Source organism: Anoplophora glabripennis, unplaced genomic scaffold (assembly GCF_000390285.2).
Source record: "Anoplophora glabripennis isolate ALB-LARVAE unplaced genomic scaffold, Agla_2.0 scaffold492, whole genome shotgun sequence".
Lineage (NCBI taxonomy): Eukaryota > Metazoa > Arthropoda > Insecta > Coleoptera > Cerambycidae > Anoplophora > Anoplophora glabripennis.
In genome coordinates, this window is record NW_019417200.1 from 61,549 (window position 1) to 82,403 (window position 20,855).

General features: G+C 31.7%; 1 protein-coding gene across 5 annotated transcripts in view; it reads right to left on the reverse strand.

Moving 5' to 3' along the window:
• The window catches only part of LOC108909770 (myb-related protein A), a 123,150-nt gene that overhangs the window by 35,188 nt on the left and 67,107 nt on the right, over nucleotides 1-20,855 (reverse strand). For all 5 annotated transcript variants that reach the window (XM_018714191.1, XM_018714188.1, XM_018714187.1 and 2 more), the window contains exon 2: nucleotides 5,335-5,464. In XM_018714191.1, coding sequence (XP_018569707.1) covers nucleotides 5,335-5,464 — 130 coding nt within the window. The remainder of the gene's footprint in view (nucleotides 1-5,334; nucleotides 5,465-20,855) is intronic.

Below are 20,855 nucleotides of genomic sequence, written 5' to 3' on the forward strand. Positions count from 1 at the left end.
TTCCATTTTCAATCATCGATACTTAAATATTTTGTCAGTATCTCCCACGTAAATATTTAACAAAGTATAATTATTTCAAAATTTATACAGGGGCTGCCATAAAATTTGCACCAAATAGGAAACTTTTATATATGAGCATAGAAAAAAATACTAGATATATTAGGGAAAATAAATTAGTTTTCGAAAAATATGCCGAATTTTTTTAGAGAATTTTTAATAATTATACATATTAATTAAATTCAATTTTATTTCTTTAGGCAAATATTTAAGAACTTTTATTACTATGGGTGTTAGTTCCATTAATAATACTTTAAGTACTCTAATTAAAATATACGTAAGTTCAAGTAAATAAGCGCCACCATAAAAAAATCACAAACTGACGTTATTTTTTTATTTACTTTATTTGGACATGGAAATTTAAATTTAGTCAAAATAAATTAAAGCCATTAGAATTTGGCCTATAAATTTCTATATTTCTTGACAAATGTTATTTTTAATTTTGGATGAAATTAGAAATAACGTAATTTCCTTCTAAATAAAAAAATGACCAATATACGAGTTGCGCTTATTTAGTATTTAGGCAAGCAGCATTTTTTAATAAATATTTTCCTAATTTTTAAGCAGTGATTATACTTATATACGGGGTAAACAAAATTTGCTTATGATTATTACTACAGGAATCAAGATTATTAGAGATACTGAAACGCTTATACGGACAAAGTAGTGCAACATTTAATGTTTAACAACGTTCCACTAAAAAAAATACTTCCTCTTCGTTTAATTTTTTTTTAAATAATTGTTTTTTTTTTTAATTTAGCCCATAGTAAATTTTGTTTTAAAAGAAATAGTTGTTATTGTTATATCAAACAAATTAAATACACAATATTTAAAGAAAGGAGCAAGAAATTATGCAGTTTTTCTGTAAATAATATTACAAGTTACAATTGATTTTTAAAAAGAGATTTTCAGTTTCAAAATGAATGAGAATTTACCAGCGCAGTCTTTATGCGAATCACAGTAGTACTTCTTTGACATTTTAAGCTTGTTTGTATACCTAAAACCACAGATTTAAAAAAGGTAAGACATACTACTGCGCATTCTGCCAATTTCTCACTTTTCTCACCAGCCACCATTACGCTGTTCTGTTGTTATGCTGTAAGTTTAGTCCGTTTTATAATAATTTCTCCACCTAAGCCACCCAGTCACGGAAAGCGGCAGCCTATGCGCAGATAAAATACAGTCTGATCTCTCTCCAACAAGGATAAAAAAAACGGTAATAGGAATTATTAATATCATACGTTCTATCATAATTCAATACGTATCATATCATAATTCAATACGTTCCCAATGACAGTCAATCAACAAATAGGCAACAGGTTGGTGTGTTGCATGCTGTAAATGGCGTACATATTATGTTGTTTCTATTGAAAGATCTATGGTGTATGTTGTTTAAATGTTGCTACAATGAGAATGAGCGTCATCAAACCTTGTATCATTTTAATACTAGCTGAGGAAACGCTCTAACATAATAAGTAAAAATGTACAATGTGTTGCTCCATAATAACTGTTTTACATTGACAATTTATTGATGAATAAATTGATGAAGTTCTTCATGAATTAATTCACGAATTTATTGGTAAACAGTGTGGTTTTACACTGCTACAGACAGAAGATTTTTGACGTATGAATCAGTTCTACCAATGAATCAAAGAAACAAATAAATTTCAAATATGTCACCTTTCCACTCATAATTGTAGTGATACAACAGCGGTACCGTTCTGACACATATTATATAAATATTAGTTTTTGTAAATAACAAATCAGTAAAAACAATGCAAAACTAGTACGACGCCACACAAATTATTTACATAACCTCATTACTGATCTGAGGGTGGAAATCTGTTGGGTTGGTACTTCCGAACTTCACGAAGAAATTGACGAAAATTAGAACATGCTCTAATTCGTCAAGAACTTGATGAATAAATTCATGAAGTTATTTGACAGCAGATTTGGTGCATTACACTTGTCCAATTTCTTGATGAAGCGACTTCATCAATTAATTGATCAATAAATTGTCAATGTAAAACAGCTTTAACAAAAAGACAGAATTGGTATTTATATCTTTAGATTGCGATGCTCAATTTTGTTTTTAATGATTGAAATTAATTCATCGCAATGAATGATTTTACTTTTCCGATATATTCAAAGGCAAAGAAGCTACAGTCCAAACTAACATTTTCATGATTTTGTACATACGAAAAAATGAAACAAAATTAAATAAATGTAGCAGGATCAAGGCGAACTTTTTTATGTACCTATATAAAATTCATAACTTTGAATGTGGGTCATATTTATACGGAGGCCATCTTGGACCTATAGAAACAGGCCAATGTAACCAGAAGTTTTTTTAATCATATTACGGATATTTAACAATGAAGACACATAAACACAACATACTGAAAAATTAATACATTAAAAAAATTGATTAGTTTTACCTAGAATTAGCAACATATATGGATAATATACTCATATATAAAACATAAACTTTTTGTTCGGCGTTTCATTCGTATTAACATAAAAAATATGGCGAATTAAAAATAACATGTCGTAAAGTCGTACAAAAACAATAAGTTTTTACAAAATTACTTGAAGTTTCACTCTCAGCTACGCGGATAGTTTCATAGTTTGTTTAAAAAGGTAACTGGAATAATGATAAGCGCGTATATACAATATGGGAGCTGCTCAATGACAGCGTAGATACGAATTTAATGTTATTTTAAGAAATCATTTTTTTTATATCTCTCAAATATACAACAAAATTTGTCACCTCAGGTATTTTCTTCCTTGTTTTCTATATTTTTTTTTCTGTAAACGAATTCTATTCCCATTATTGTTGTCCCCACTTTTTGTAGTTATAATTTGAGAAGTTCAGTAATTGCTTTTTTTTGTTTCGTTTTGTTAAGTACCCATAACTACCATCATTCTGGTAAAATCGTTCGCAGCAATATTTGCCGACCATTGAATGTATCATACAAAGGTTATTATCATCTTCGGCAGGCAAATAATAACTGGTTAATTTACATGTTACAAGAGAACACAATGGACCGATATTTGTGTGCCGACGCCAACTTATTTTGGTAGAAACGTTTTGCGTGGGAAACGAAAGAAAACGTGTTTTACCTTAATAATTCACTCGAAAGTTATATTACACGTTTTTAGTATTATTTTTGTTGAGTGAAAACGGCGAGAAACATATGTCTAATAAACCAGAAATAAAACAATGTGTCTAAATTCAGTACTTAACTGTTCAAATGATTAACTTAGGAAGTAGTTCATTAAACATGTAAACAAATACACTCAGCGTTTAAAACTCATGTGGTGTTAATAACAAAAAATTGGTAGTTTCAATTGATGAAAATTGTGCTTCAGTCTGACTGTTTTTAACAAGATATATTGTATGTATAAAATCAATAACTTCTTTTAAAAAGATCATGTATTCTGAAGTCAATTAAATTATATTATCTAGGAGTATACGAGGTCTATCCAGAAAATAACTTAACATGTCCTTCGAAAGATATAAGGACCAATAACGTATAAAATTAATAATAAAGTTTAAAAAAATAATTTTCGGTTATTTTCTGAACAGACCTCGTATAAACCATAACTATATTTAAAGAAAATTTCTTCTGATCTGCTAAACCGATATTTAATGACTAAATTTTTATATAACTACACATATTTGACCATACAGTAATTTAAGTATAGTCTAATGTTTGATACGATACTGATGAGGCAGGTACATGATGACTTATCATAATGTGAACAAGAAAATGAAAGAAAAAACTGAAGGAATGTTAATGATCCACTAAAATTTAATGTAAAAAAATTGAAAAGTAAGTGTACTTTGCTCCATAAACTTGTCTCGTTAAAGTTTGATGAAAGTTAATACATTTTATTAGATCTCAAGAATCAATCAACATATTTGAATGAAATTTAGTGTAACATAAACGAAGAGGAATTCTTTCAGTTGGTAGAATTTTACACCATTACTTCAGTCAACGGTATGCAACAGGGGTGCAGAGGCCCTTTTTTATTTAAAAAAAGTAGACCACTGAGTTTAAAAAAATATAAATAATAAAATTAGTAGAAAATTTATCATAAACGTTTCTTACATATTCTTCTGATTCGAAGATTTATGTACAATTAAACAGCTTTTCAGGAAGAACTTGGAAAGCCCATTGTTGAACACACAGAAAAAGTTATTTCTTATTTTTTTCTACTATTAACATAGTCAGTAATTAGCTCAATAAATATCTTTGACTTCTTTGTCTTAATTTTTTTCGAATTTGTTTGTACTGGTACTGTAAATATTATCCGAGTTCCCCTCGGAGTTCCCCAAATAAAATAATCCAATGGCTTTAATTCGGGTAAAAGTAGTGTTTATTAACTCTATTATTATTTATTATCAGTGCCATGAAGTACGGATATCTATCTCTATAAGTATAAAAAAAAAACGAAATAGCTCTAAACAGTGGATGTATTCCAAAAAACAGTAAAATGTCTAATAGTCCAAATTTATTAAATTATTACCAATTAAAAGACCTTCCTCATGTAGGATTTTTACTTTTCTATGAAAATATTAAGTATTTCCTATCGTGTGCGTTTCTATACATACTCCTGTAAAGCACGAATAAATGATATGAGTCTGACTATTTTTCTTTATTACCATCGCTGCTGCATACCGCCCTGTCGAAAGTACAAATATCCTACCCTAAGCTGAAGCAAAAGTTTAGATACAGAACAATGTACACTTTCAATAATAACTTGCATAAATGTCTATAAATAATTTACCTCATAAAACATAAATATTTTAAATGGGTGTTTGGTGCTGCACTAATTCGTGACGTCATTTAGTGCGTTCCAGAATCGAGAAGATAAATGATACGGACGGGACTTCTGACGACTGCATGAGCATAGTAAGTAGCCGAATTAATTTTCATACAAGTTGTCTGTTTAAATTGAAATCGTTCTGAATACAAACACACGTCACAAATATCATAACATTAAACAGATATTATAATTTGCTTCGCAATATATTTGATTATTACATTATCCTCAACGTACTATTCTTTTATTGAAATTATATCCTTCCTGCTCTAATTTTAAATATTTACGAGCCTTTGTTGTCCAAATTATTATCCTGCTTCCCAGTACCTATGTATGTGTAAAGAATAAAGATATTTAACCAGATCGACTTAATATATCTTACGTTTTTAAAATTACTTTTACTTTTATACGAATATAGTTAACTTTTTGCAAGGGAAGGACACTCACCTCTTCTTTGCTCCACCTGCCTTTATTAATTGGCTTTTTAGACCTTGTCTGCAAAGCCTCCTCCGCAGCGGCTGAGTCATCAGAGTCTTCATTACCCGTATTGTCTATTTCCGAGTCTTCCCTCTTAAACCTGTAAAGAAAGCAGAGACGTAACAAATGTTCTCGAAGATTATTTTTGTGTACAATTTTATTGTTATAGTTTTTTGAAGAACCAATAACTTCAAGATATGTACCAGGCTCGGTCGCTACGCAGCAACTCGGCATTGAAATATTTGAAAAACTTGTTCCCATATTTATTTAGCCATACCCATATACAGGTCTGGTCGAACTAAACGTGGAGGCGATAGAAATGTATACGCTCAGTTGAAGAATGCGAGCGCGGGCAAAGGAAAACGATTACAGCTGCATGGGGCTACTGGGCAATAAATCACAGCAGACGACAAGTGGCTGATAAATTGCCCAGCAGTGCAGTGCAACAATGCGGAATTTGGTGTGAATCAGGCAATTTTAATTTACTACAGGTACCTTCTATCAATCATTCATATTACAATTGCGAAAGTTTTTTTGGCCAAATGAACATATAATACGTCTATGAAACTCACTAATTTTATTATCAGACGTTTTTTTTGCATATTCAACTGACTTCGGAAATACTATACCTCTTTACTAAAAATGGGGTAATTTGTAATTTACTTCAATTGAAAAGAAAATGGGAATGTTAATTTCTCAAGGTGAAGGAATCATTTATTTTTATTTGAAAAAATAGAAAAACTAAATGTCTGTTGGGCCACTGTCCAGATGGCATAGCCGTTTGTATTGTACGCCATTTTTTATTTTCATTTTGTGCTGTAATTAGTTTGACAACTTGCCATTTATTTATATTCATTCATAAACACTATAATTTTGTCGCGATTTTTATTTGGCGTGCAACGAAACAAATTATCCTTACCCACAGTGCCTTGTTGTAATAAAAGTTTAGTACACTGTTCTAAAGGAAGTATTAATAGGACAAGACAATAGGGCAGAAATTTGAACTTGTGTAATATCCGGCTTTTATCATTTTAAGTTCGGTACCTACACCAACTTCAAAAATGTTGCTTTCATTGATATGAAGGGATCTGGAAAGATGACTAATTCTGCGTAAGATTTTAGCTGACCCAGTTACGTCTGGAGATAAGCAGCCGCTGTCGACACCGCTTATCATTATCAATGATACCGCAAATTAAAAATATAATTCTAACACCCGGAGGTCATCTTTATCGCGGCTCAGTCACATATTTATATCTTGAATCTTGAATGTAATAATAACAAAGTAAGAAAGTTACAACGTAATAAATATTACGTTTTATTATTGGGAGATATGCTTCGTATGCACATTTAAGGGTTGACTTCCTGTTAAGTGTCACGCACTTCCGCAGTAGTTGGGGAAGGTTTACATGTCTTGAAGACCCAAGTCACGTCAAGGTTTTAGATCAGGCGATGCGTATAAAAACATTGAGTGACCTCATTTATTTACCGAAGAAATAAAATTTAATTTGGTTTAAGTATCGTGACAAACCGTTTTCTTATCGGTCTTGTGGCAGAAGATTGAAAGTGAAATGCAGAAAATGAGACCCCAAACAATAATGATGGTGAAAAAAATCCATGACGCCAATGAACTTTGCCCCGAATTGGGACAACGAAAAAAATGCCTTAGATTGAGGATCACGACGTGTTTAATATTACGTTCGTTTATAATACTGTTTGTTATGTGAAACTTATATTAGGTAATTAATTAAATATAATTGCTTTATAACGAGTTGATTGTACAGAGCTTTTATAAATAGTTACAAGCCACGCGATCAATAATTTTATTTGCTTCATGTTGGCAATTAAATTTTGGTAAAATTAAAAATGATTAAAACAATAGGATCAAGACTACATTAAAACACAACATTCTGTTTCACCGGCTGTGATTGGTGTAATTTTTCACGAGATTCTATTCAACCAATCAGCGATCTCATTATCTCGAGCGTAGACCTAGCGGTTTGTCATTGTTCATTATAAACGAATCTATAAAGGAATTTTCGTTACCAGTACCGAGTCATGCAATGTTGGGTTGCCTAAGCTCTGCGGTCACGTGACTTGTAATCATTTATGAAGGCTCTGTATGAGTCTCCAAGCGCGTTGAAACAAAACTTTTGAACATTATATTTCCCGCGCAAACTAAATATCTCCTATAAAGTACCAGTTTATGTGCATTTAGTGTATGGTGTAATTAAATATATCGAAATGTGTTTTTAATTGTTTCCACAGTAATACGCATAAGTAGAGATGTCATAATTGGCCGCGCACCAAAGGCGTGCGGATCATCAACATAAAATGAAGTGAACAATGGTTATAAGATTTGTCATTGTATCATTGTGAAACACGTAAATTATTTTACGCATCGTTGCCATAGGTTTCACAATCTGGATGGGATCCATTATAGATCGCATCATCAGGTGCTACCCTTGTTTCAGCAAAATTTATTCGCGGCGGTGATAAAATATCTTAATCTCATGAGAACGACCGTTCGACATCTACTGGTGTAATATTTGAATAATTAAGTAATCTACTTTCAAGATGGTCCAACATGGTAATTTCCATTCGGGGTTGTATTTATTCTAGTAGGAATCAAATGCTTTTTTATTTCCTATACTAAATGGTAGGCTACATGCAATGAGTATGAATATTAAATTAAACATAAACTGAGTCCTCTGGTTTTTATTGTTTATATTATTTTAGTAAAAGAAAATATTGTTCGTTATTTAACTTTCCCTATGACCAAATTGACCAGTTGAAATAACACGTGTTGAGTGCTGCTTTGTCGGACAAATCTATTACTGATAATGTTATTAGTTCTTGCTATTTTTATTAATTTTATAAAAAAATAAAAAATCAAACATTTAAACGAAAGGAGCATCTTAAATAGGTGTTTTTAGAACTCATTATGATCCTTTACATTCACAAAATTCTTTTCTATTCCAAAGAATATATCTCTGCTTTGTTTTCCACTTTGTGCAAAACCATACTTATCGTATCAACTTCGACGTCACCTGTTACATGTGTGTTGTATAATAATGAAAACGTAATATTAACAGTTGGTAGAAGGAAGCGCAAAAACTAACGCTTGGGTGGGGATTTCTGGAAGGAAGCCTAGATAGTTGAAGGGAGAAAGTGTGGATGATGGGAGTAAGACGATCGGCGGGCAGTGTGGCAAAATAGTGAAAAATTAAAGTGTTTAATCCGTATTAAAATTAGCAGGTAATTATTCTTTAAGTACTTTGTTGTTAATTGTTCTATGTAATCTTATGATTGTGATGGTTATAGGTGTTTCATGATAATAATTCTTTGTATGTTTAGTCTCCATTGCTTTATGCTCAAGGGCATATATTTTTCTAAGGTAAAATTGTTACAATTATTATTAACGATTGCTCATCATTTACTACATGTTGAAATATATACATATTGTCGTGACTGCCAAGATATTGCAATAGCAACACCTATGTTTCACATCTAACTTGTTTTGTCATGATTACATTGTTCGAAAAACAAATAATAAAGCGTTTCTTGTGCTCACTTTATGTCATACGTATAGAGCCTTGTTGAATTTACTAACATTTCCGCCCGTGAGGAACGAATCTGAAAAAGAGAATAATTAAATACAAAAAAAGAATTGCTAAAACAGATCTTCCAAAATTTCAACTCATAGCTGGATTGCCTCCCGTATCGGACTCCAGTACCTTCCGGCCCTGCCGGCTAACTAACACCAAACCTCTTCAGTTTTACTTGGAAGTGTGTATGTCTAATCCGGTCAAGTCAGGTCTTATTTATCATTAGCAAAGGTTCTTAATTTATGCCTTTTGTTATCGGTTATTTTGTATTTATATTTGGGTAGTTAGAGCAACGGTCGTGGGTTTCTCTGCCATGCTCTTTCCCCACAGGAGCTCTAGGTGAGCCTGGCACTCTCATTTTATGTTAAATGGTTGTTAATGTTTTTGTTGTTCTTTCTATTTGTCACATGTTTAATTTGAATTGTATGTAAATAAAGGTTAGGTGTATTTACTCTGCTTTTGTTTTATAAAATTAAACCATACATCCCCTCTAAAAAGTTAGTAGCCAGCGCCTTCCGGTCAATAAAAAATAAATACACACAACGTAGGTATTCCTTATGACGATCACATATTTTTGTCCACAACTACGTTATTTTTCTTTTTTTTTATCCAACCCGGGGTTGTTATACTACAACTTGAATAGTTTTTACATGTTAATAATTTTATAGCTACTTACCAGTAAATTTGTTTTTAGTCAGTATAATATGAATTGTTTATTGTTTTTTAACACTAACTACACTCAACATTACACAGAATTATTCATCAAAGGACAACTAAAATCTTTGTTATCGTGCGGATGTTGCATAATTAATTCCTATCCGTTGGTGTTTACGGTGGTGTATTGTAGACAATTTAATGTGTTCCTTTTTAAAAAATAATGAGTACGCCTAGGTCCCGCGGCTCAGTTCTGACAACTCTACTCATAAGTTGTATGTAATTCAACATTTACTTATGACAATATAAAAAGTGTAATATTGCAAAAAAGCTAGGTACAAAGCGTTTTTGAATAATGCATTACCATATTTCTTGTAATTTCCATTGATCATTAGATATACAGAATTTTATAATAACTACTATAAATAATCGAAATTTGAAAATTTCAAGTGTTGCATATACAGGGTGTAAATTATAAGTTTAGCCAAGCTTTAATGGCGTATTCTACCGATAAAAATAATAAGGTTTTACCTTATTTTTGATTTTTGATAGGACGCTTCCCTACGGAGATACAAAAGTTTCAAATATTTATATTATTTTTCCTGTAACTTCACCGGCATAAAAGATTGAGTGATAAAATTTGTTGGATGACAATTTTTTTTAATAGGGACTATTTTTTCATGCATAACTTATTCCAGAATATACTCTAGTGACGTAGTTATTGAGGGAGTACGCCACTGGTTTTTTAAATAATTTTAAAATATCAATTTTTTATTATTTATCGGATTTAGATCGATTTGAGTATTCATAATATACCTAGGTATATCTGGAATGGAAATCAGTACGACTACAACCCCGAGACACCCCCAAAATAAGGGTTGGAAAACTAAAGTATTTATATCTCAGCTTGTTTCCATTTTCAGTTTCATGGAAATATTAAATTTTTTGAGACATTGCGTCCTCAATACCTCGAAAACTGTTAATTTCCGGATTTTGGGCGTATGAACACTTTTGATCAGGAGGGTGTCAAGTACAACATATCAAAAATTCAGATGAATCGACCGGAAACTCAAACCCATAAGGTTTGTGCGCGATCCTTTGACTGAAAAATTGAACATGCATCGAGTGGCCATTTGACAACAGTTACATGAAAAAATTCGCAAAAAGAGACTAAAGTTGTGACGAGACAACTCATGGTTCTTGCACCATGACAATGCGCCTTCACACTCAGCTTTGTCAATGCGTCGGTCTTGTGACAAATCAGATTACAGTTCTCCCTCACCCCCCTAACTCATCAAACCTATAGTTCCTTGCGGTTTTTTTTTCTTATTTCCGATATTAAAATCAGTGTTGAAATGACGCTTTTTTCAGACTATTGATGGCACCAAAGCAAATTACAGACTTTAAAGGCCATTTCAAATGAAGCCATCCAGTGATTCGTGAAATAGAAACACCGCTGGGAAAAAGTGTACTATGAGGAAGACAAGGACCAATAATGTTTAAAATGAATAATAAAGTTTAAAAAATAAAGTTCGGTTATTTTCTGAACAGACCTCGTAATAGTATAAAAAATCAGTGAAGTTTATCGTCTGATGTCTTTATAATATTCCAATCACAAGCCGCCCAAATGAAATATGTGAAAGATAATGTGCTCTTTCTCTTACTGGGGTTATGTTTACAATGTTTACATGAACTCTTCTGCTTAATATAACAATTTATCTTATCACACTTAACGTACAATAATAATAATTATTATACTGCCTATATTAAAGGTAATTGTGCTCATATTTACAACCATCTGTACAGTGTACGGTAGTGATTATATTAATGATAAAAATTTAAAGATGTTTGTATTAATGCCTACATTGCCTACATTTACCTGTACAACGTGTGGTACCGATTAAATGACGTACGATGACAAAAATGTAATGCTATTAGCACTGTTTTGATCAATGTGGTCATTAATACAATGTTTTCAATTTCATCCACTTCAACGCCTCTATGTGATAAAATCTACGGCTCTGACATTGATATATTGCATTAAATGTCAGTCATCCTTATGAATGAAATGAATTATTACTAAAAATGTCGAAACATCAAAGTAGTTTTGAAATAAAAATAATTACTATTCAAATAATCACGTTATCTATGAAGGAAATTAAGTATTATTAACATGGCATACCTCGAACTACATATTTTCATTAATTTTGAACACTGTATTTCAAGGAAAGCATTTCCAAACTTTTGTTTATTGGATTTGTTAATTTGCCACACTAATAGTCACTTAAGTTTTTCCAAATAAATACTTACAACGTTTACGTACACATAGAAAATTGTCACACCTGGATTTCTCAAAAATTCTCAAGAGAAAATATAAAACAATTTTGTTAACCTGCATGTTGTAAAATATGCAGAGGAAATATTTTCCTTACCGGTGAATATATCAGTCTAAATGAATCGATTTATATTTAAATGGTACCAGTATAAAAAATACAAATACAAAACTTGTATTTGCTTCTGAATATGTATGTACACATATAATATTAAGAACTGTCATTAAAAGGAAACTAAATATTTCTTAGTACAGGTGTTCCAATTTAATTTGATTAAAATTTTATTTTATTCAATGGCTCGTTGGGGAAGTCGAAAACAGTTTACTACGGCTTTTTTTATTCGAGCATTGACGTTTCGATTTTAATAAAGTCATCATCAGGTTATGATCTGATCGCTTTAACATACCTACATTGCAGACAGAAAAAATTATTTTACAATTACAAAAAAAGATTAGTTCTATTTTGCTCAGAAGTGAGACTGGAGAGTATATTAATTGAAAACTCCTACAATTATTCTTCATTATTGGAAGTGAACTACATTTTCAAATTTACCGTGTTGATATCTAGAGCAGCGTTTGCGTGTGTTTTGTGAATCGAATAAAATATAAAATAACGGTACAGCTTAAAAAAAAAAAAGTTGGCTTAATTTATGCTGCAGAAATTTGCATTGCATTGCTCGATCAGTTACGGTTTGTAAAAGTATCCCTAAACATGCACATGCCGATACTGCTAGTACCTGTTTAAGACCACAAAGTCCGCAGACAAGACGTGAAGGAAACGTGTATTTACGTATTTAGTTACGTTATTGATTCACGCAGTTAAGTTTAAGTAGTAGATCTTATTTTATAAGTCATTAATACGACAAATATAGATATATCTACTAAATTTAAAATTTTAAATAGGCAAATCGCAAAACCTCTTCCGACATAACAATCATTATATATATATATTTATTAATTTATTTGCGTACAGGTGAAATTGATCTTCCTACCCATTCCGATTTAACATTTTTGCCGCATGTGCACTTTCATTGCACAGAATATACGTTTTCACTTGAATATACTAGGTACAGTTAATTAAAATTATTATTTAAATATACTTAAGGACACTTAAAAGAAAACGACCGTCCGTGAAAATAACTAATCCATACAATTATATCAACCCATCAACGTCGTGTTGGCAATCCTGTTGGAAATAATGAATGTAGAATGCATAGATCCGCAGGTCTTAATAGAATCAGGTTCAGTTTACTAATGTAAGTATTAAGTATTAATATTAAATATATATGAAAGTCAAGAATATACATTTCACATAGTGTCCGAATAGAGTTGAGTATGATTTTTTGAAAGCCTCTCCTCCCGAACTCTGAATCCATGTAAACAGTAGTTCTTAAAATAAACCTTGTGAATGGATAGATTTAAAAAAATGTCTCCGCAAAAAATACTGAAATCCGATTTTAGTATTATCGTTGCTGCGATACAGTTTTTTAAGTGTCAAAAATGGCTTACGTGTATAGCAACTTGGAGTTGATCAACATTTGTGTTATGGTGAAGTATTTGTGTTACGGCGAGGCATTTGTGTTAGTTCGTAGAAACTGGGTAAGACGGGCCCAAATGTGTTTACACGTCGGTGGACAAAATTTAATTTATAGATACACATATTTAATGTGTATCTATCGGTTTGTAGTTACGTTTTCAATCACATTTGAATAATAATAAAGGCAATTTTGCACAGTTGGCCGTGGTCAACGTTCCAACAAAAATTTAATAATACCAGTCGATGCAGGATGTAAATGTTCTAGCAGTGGCGGCTCGTCAAGTGACGCAAGTGATGCACCGCTTTACCTAAAATTTCTGTTTGGTTGTACAATTTAAAATTATATTTATTTTTTATATAAATTTTACAATTTAGGTATAATTCTATATTGAAAATGTATTCTGTTTGTTTGTTTAATACGCAGAAATAAACAGAATAGTTGCGCGGTGAACGCCTTCTAAAACATTGCCTTCGTTGAGCGCGAACATACAACGTACAGTTTATAAGTCAAGTGACGCAGATTGAAATCAGTCTGTATTCTGCTTCTCTTCGTAGCGTTGTTTACGGCGGTTGTCATGGCAACGAAGCGGCCAATACGGGATTAAACTACGGCGTGAGACCAGTGACGCAGAAATTGAAGTAGCATCGCCCATCGCCTGCCTTTAACACTTTATAAGATACGCGTCGCCCAGTGCACGATTATAACGGTTCTTTGTTAATATTTGTTTTGTATAATAATTGTAGAAATGTATCTTTTGTATTGTATGATCCAGTATGTATTTTATTAGAAACGCTATTTTCCAGATGGAAAATTGAGGACAAAAAGGATTTTTTAAATTGCAAAAGACCTGTCCTTATTCTCTCAATATGGAAAAAAGGGGAATTCAAAAAACAACGTGTAGATTCGAAAGTTTTGAAATGAATGGCATTCGGAGTATAACTGGTTGTGTGGAAGTGTTCATTTAAAAAAACTTTTCTGTATTGCCGTGTTTAATTGTAGGTGTAAAGTCGGGCGTGCGGAATAAGAAGGGATTTAACAATTTTGGGAACATCAGGTTGTCGTAACCACAAAGCTTCTTTGAAACATACATATACGGTGTGCGTTAATGTTCGCAGAAGTCCACAAACCGAACTAATATTTCTATTTTTTATAAAATCTAAATGAAAATCCTTCTCACGAACGTCAGTTGTTCGGTAAAATTGCAAATGCAACTAAAAATTTCTAGATTCATTTAAAGCCGTTGACCTTGAAAATTCTAATATTTTCGCCAGCGGCGCTTTTTTTTCTTTTTAGTCAATCAATGAATATACTTCACCTATTCTCAATGTCATGAGCCACTACTGGGTGGTATATACAAAAAAAAAATAGTACAGTGAATGAAGGTTACAAGGAAACTAATGACATTATTGAAGATACCTTATTGTTACTTTAATATAACTTTGTGCCGTTTCCGAGATTTACATAGTGTGTATCCTATATAAGTAAATTAGGCTGTAAATTCTTTTAAATATCAGAAAATTATTAATTCTGTGCGCTGGAAGCTTAAAATAATATTTATTTACTACAAAATTTCGTTAAAAAAAAATAATTTAGTTTGAAAGTTCTAGTATGTGTGTTTGTTTTCCATTTTTTTATAATTAATTTTAGATATACAAAATATTTTTTAACTTAAATCCAACAGTAGATACTGCAAGCATCATACATGTGTTGTAGTATTTTGTACCGTTATACTAACAAGCCACCACACAATATATTTCTTCAGTTACCTTCATACCTATCCTCTACAATATATTCCAAGAAGACATTTTATGGTTGTATTATATTTGTTCATTCTATCATGTATGCACATGCCCTGTCAACTCTTTGTATAATTAATAGTTACCACTTAATTGCAGGTTGGAAAGATATTATGTTGGGTTACTTAGGTATTAATCTAGATAACGAGGTATAATTATCATTTCCTTTTATTTTATGCGACTAATTGTAAGAAACATTTACTTTCGTTAAGCGCATAGGCAGAGAAGCACAGAGTAAATTCTAAATTTACGCTAAAAGTAGAACACGATTTTAAAATAAAAAAGTATGCAGAAAATATGACTATGAATAGATTGCTGACGACAATATTCTAAGGCCGTAATATTGGATGAATTTTAAAAATATGTAAGAGAAAGATAGTTTCCATTAAGTATACATATACAATATATTTAAGAACTGATTAAAATATTCATTGTGGTCCTTTAAGGGGATCGAGTACTACGAAAAAAGGAACCCAATTTCTAATTATTGAGATATAATTTTTTGCAATGCGAAATTAAATTCTGTGAATTCTCGAATTATTTATCGATTTTTGTTTTTAATTACTGCCAAAAATTTGTAACAAAGGTTCTTATGGGAAATGGTATGATGCATACCCACAATCGAATTACGGGTGAAAAAATGCAAATGGTAAGACGATAAAATATGAACATTTACCTGAATCATTAATTAATAGACAAGAGAAAGAAAAAAGTAGATTGCCGTACATTTCACAGAGAAATAAATTATCAAACATCATAAAAAGCTCTGACTTGTCGTCCGCCAAGTAATAAACGCGAAGGAGTAACGGCAACAGCGCAATAGAGTATGAATGAGGATTGGTGGCGGGAAATTTAAAGAAACTTTTCGATACATAAATTAGTCATTAGAAATTGATTACATCCAACTTATGTTTATTTGTGTAATTCAGTTTGGAATAATAAAATAATGTGAAAGTTTCAAATGAAGTATGTTTTTTGAAATAATTTTTTACTTATAAAGTACGATAAACTTTCAATACAAGAAGTAAAAAATACAGCAGCACATAAACAATGAAATATATATACTTTGCATCACAGCCCATATAACAATCTTATGCATTTTGATAAATTATGATTAATATCATTTTTCATTTTAAAATTAGCATTTCAATAATTTGAGTATATTTTTTAGAATACTTTTGGCTACTATAACATCGTATCACAGTATAATACGACACAATTACATATATCAAATTGTCTTATGCATAAATGCAATCGCTTTAAACCCTTGTCTTATAAGGAACATTTGTATATGCTATTTATGCACATAACTAAATCATGTTTAAACTTTTCCACGTAAATCACTTCGTGATCAGTTTGTAGATATTCTACGTAAAAGTTCTTTGCAAAAGAGCAGTGCATGCTTTGTGCCATGTACTCTATTCTGATAAGTTGATGCCCTCGAACGGTGTGCGAAGGTTCTGGTTCCACAATCTTCTCTTCATCAACTTTTTTCCTGCTTTTGCTATTTTCTGTTCTAATTCTTAAGCAGTCATACTTTCTTTTGGTTACAAATTTTCTTTTCTACCGACTCGGTTCTTCATCCGACATTTTATAGATTAAAGCAATCAGCTTTGCGAGCGATCACAGAGCATAACGTATACCTATATCCTATATACATGAGGGACTGCCAATTTACAAATAATAAACTCAGCATATCAAGTTTCTGTTGCATTTATTTATGCATATTGGGAAAAAAATAATAATTTAGGAATGGAAATATATAATTTTAAGTATTTTATACTCGATTTTATTCAATATCTACAAGCAAGTATGTTATGTATTATCGGTATAGGATGAGGTGTACTTTTAAAAAAACTTTGTGCGATCGGACTGTACTAAATTGTAGCAGGTAGCTAAAATTTAATCCCCGACAATCCGTCTTTGTCTATGCCGCTTCAATTTCTCGGTCCATTTCTCTTATAAGTAAACAATATAAAAACAGCATTTCAAAACATGAGGCTACTTTAAGCATCATAACCGGGTTAAGAGGGTTTTTAGTAATTCAAATAAAATTATTCAATATTATTATCAAAATATTTATTTAAATTTAATGAATAGACTTTTATTCCACACAAAAATATATGTATTTTGAAAATTCAAATTATGGTGAGTAAATGTAGTGTTGTATAAATGTACAATAAAGAAAATAAAAAAGTAGGTATATTAAAATTCATCCTCTGAATATTCTGATGAATTATCTTCGTCTCCTAGATTGATAACGATAGGTTCCACAGTAACGTCAATTAAATTATCGAGTTCCCACATTTTCTCCTCTTCTTTTTGTACATGATGTATACATCTTTGCCAGTTATCTGCAGTTACTCGTTCCAAGGAATTTTTTAACAAAATTTTCACGTCACTTAATTTAAACGTCGTATTATTTCGCGCTACATCTCCTTTTACCTGCGCCCAGACTAATTCGATTGGGTTAAGTTCACAGTGATAAGGTGGTAACCGTAGTACCGTTATTTGGCGATTTGTTGCCATTTCATCGATAACATATTTTTTCTGATCTTTATTAAGATTGACAAGTGTCAAAAGTTCCTTTTTCACCATATTTGTTTCAAAAGAAATGTTTTTTCCGGATAACCATTGAATTATATCGGCTTTCCTCCAAGCAGTCGTAGGCGTCCGCTCGGTCTGCCGTGAATGGTAACTGGCATTATCCATGACAATTACAGACCCCGGAGGAATAAGATCCAACATCTGTGTAAAATACTCTTCGAAAACATCTGCGTTCATGTCTTCGTGATAGTCACCTGTATTTTTAGATTCAAATAAAAGTAAACCGCCATCTACAAAACCACTGGCACTACCTATATGTGTCACTATTAATCTTCGCCCTTTACCTGAAGGTGCCTTGAACCCTGTTGAAAGTCCATCCAAAAATGCTTGTCGAAAACTTTTTACATTTTTATCTTGCCATACTTTTGTTACAGTATATCCCTCGTTGACCCAAGTTTCGTCTAGATAATAAATATTCCTCCCTTCGTCACGGAATTTTCTAATTGATCTTAAGTAGGATCTTCGCCAACAAATAATTTCATCTTTATCGATAAGAACTGACTTCCTGTTCTGCTTTTCCCAGCAAAAATTCAACTCTCGTAAGACGGCCCATAATTTGCTTCTACTGATTTTTGGCAAATCGTTGTCCTCTGAAAGTTCACTTAAAATTTTGTTTAGCGTTGGTATTTCTTTTTTAAAATAAAATGAGTGTACTTTTCTGCGAATGACATTTTTGAAGAAATCATCTATAACGACTTTTGACCTCCCTGTAGATGATTTTGGGGGATTTACAGTATCTTGTTCATTTTTTGTTTCCTTTAAAAGTCTGTAGATAGTCGATTTTCCAATCCCTGTCATTTTTGTTAGCAATAGTTTTACCCGATAATTACCTGAAACGAAATATTACCACGCCCATGGCCGGTTCTTATCTCGGGGTTTTATTACTCTCTTTCATTTCCAAACAGACTATAGATAAATCACTCGTATGCGGGATGTTTCTAAATTATGGTGCCAAAATGAAACGGGAGATAGGAAATATCATTTTAAACAAAAAAATTTCCTGTGAACAATAACACTTATCGATATCAATAACCTGAATCCTTTCGTTGAAGTATACTAATTAAAATAAGACAAAATTTATTAAGGAAAGTTATGATGGAACCTAAATGTCACATTAGAGGTATACTAAAAATAAAATAAAAAGCATTTATTATATGGGAAATAATCGATTTTAATGTAAAAGTATATTTTTGATTTTAATGACTGCAATGCTAATGAACAGTTGGATATTCAAACTATGTATTTCACCCTGTAATTGTAACTTTTATACTAATTATAAAAAGAATGGGTAATTAAAAACAAAATATGAACAACATAATATGACCGAGCATTTTTACCAAAAAAATTATCTCACTTTTTATCGAATGTATGTTTGACTTGTTTACATTTGATTTATATTGAATTGTATTTTAAAAGTAAACATAAAACTGCTTCAAATTTAATAATCTACAATACCTGTTCTACGGATAAAAGCGATATCAGAATGGTTCAATTGTCTAGTCTTTCAATTAGAACAAGAAATTTTTCGTTTTCAGTATTAAAAGCGCGTTAAATTATCAATTAAGGAAAATGGGTGCACTTATTCCACAAAAAAAAAAAAAAAACATTAAATACGAGAATACCAATTCAAACAGGAATTGTTATACTAAAACTAAACTAACTAACTAAACGTCCTCCGTTTTGGATCCAGGCTAAGAGTGACCCTCGACACGGGCCCAATGAGCTTGTCCCAATAAAATTTTCCCACCGTTTTTAGGGGCCCCGGTGAATATGCTTGCCCTATTATCTATGATCCTATTATGTAATGTAGGGCAGCGAGCTTCAGGATGCAAATATTTTCGTTCCGGTTATCCGGTTCCAGAGAGCTACCTGATCGCGCCAGATGGAACAGATCTTTATCTGGGAACCATTTGCATCAAAAGATTAAGGTTTAATGCACGTAAAAATGTAATCAGGTTGAAAGAGGAAAATTTGTTAAGTTAGTGAAATCGATACGACTATTGTTATTTGGCTTTGAGTTGGTTAGGTAACATGTAATTTTATTATTACTTTCTTAAAAAAAAATGAGAAGTACTAATAATAATAGTGTTCAACAGTCACTCATTTGCAGAACAATTATTATAAAAATTACAGAATTCGCTACCAAGCAAACTTTTGACACACTGGAAATCAAATTTATTTATGTATTTATACAAACACTGCGACATGTATTTCAAAAACGTGTATGTAGAATATTTAAACAATTTTACAACATCTAATATAAAGAGGGAGATACAGGATTATGTCAATTTTGTCGAAAATAAAAAATTAAATTGATAGAAGATACCACTCTGTATATATTTCCACTATCTGCCCCCACAATCACAAAACAACATTGAAAATCGTTGAAAATGTTACAGCCACCACAACTGCAGATACCGACAACACTTCATCAAGTCATTGTTATCAATTTTCCCTTGGCTTTTGCAAACCTTACTGATTTACCTCCTTTACACGCGAAATTCACTTATACCGCACTTAAACATTAACAGAGTCTCAGAAATGTGTCCAACATGTGATGTTCAACATTGTCCTCCCCATTGCCATCCCCGTAATCGTGGAATGCCTATACCACTTCTGTTCGACGCGAAAGGTCCAACCTAGACAAAGATATAAAATTCACTCCGATCGGACCTCACCTGCGCCCAGCGGTCACGACCGAACATTTGTTACATTTTGAAACATCACTGAAATTCTTACAATTACGAATTATTTGAGAAAAAATCACTGTAATATACATACTGTTTGCGACGACTCAAGTAAAATTGAATAAGTTCCAAATATACATTCTTAATACATACCTAAAGAAGTGAGTTTTCCAAGTAATATTTTGTGACTCTTGTCTAATGTTTCACGTAACTGATTAAACACAGCTAGATTACTTATGGAAATGGAAATCATGAAACCGTACTCTTCAATT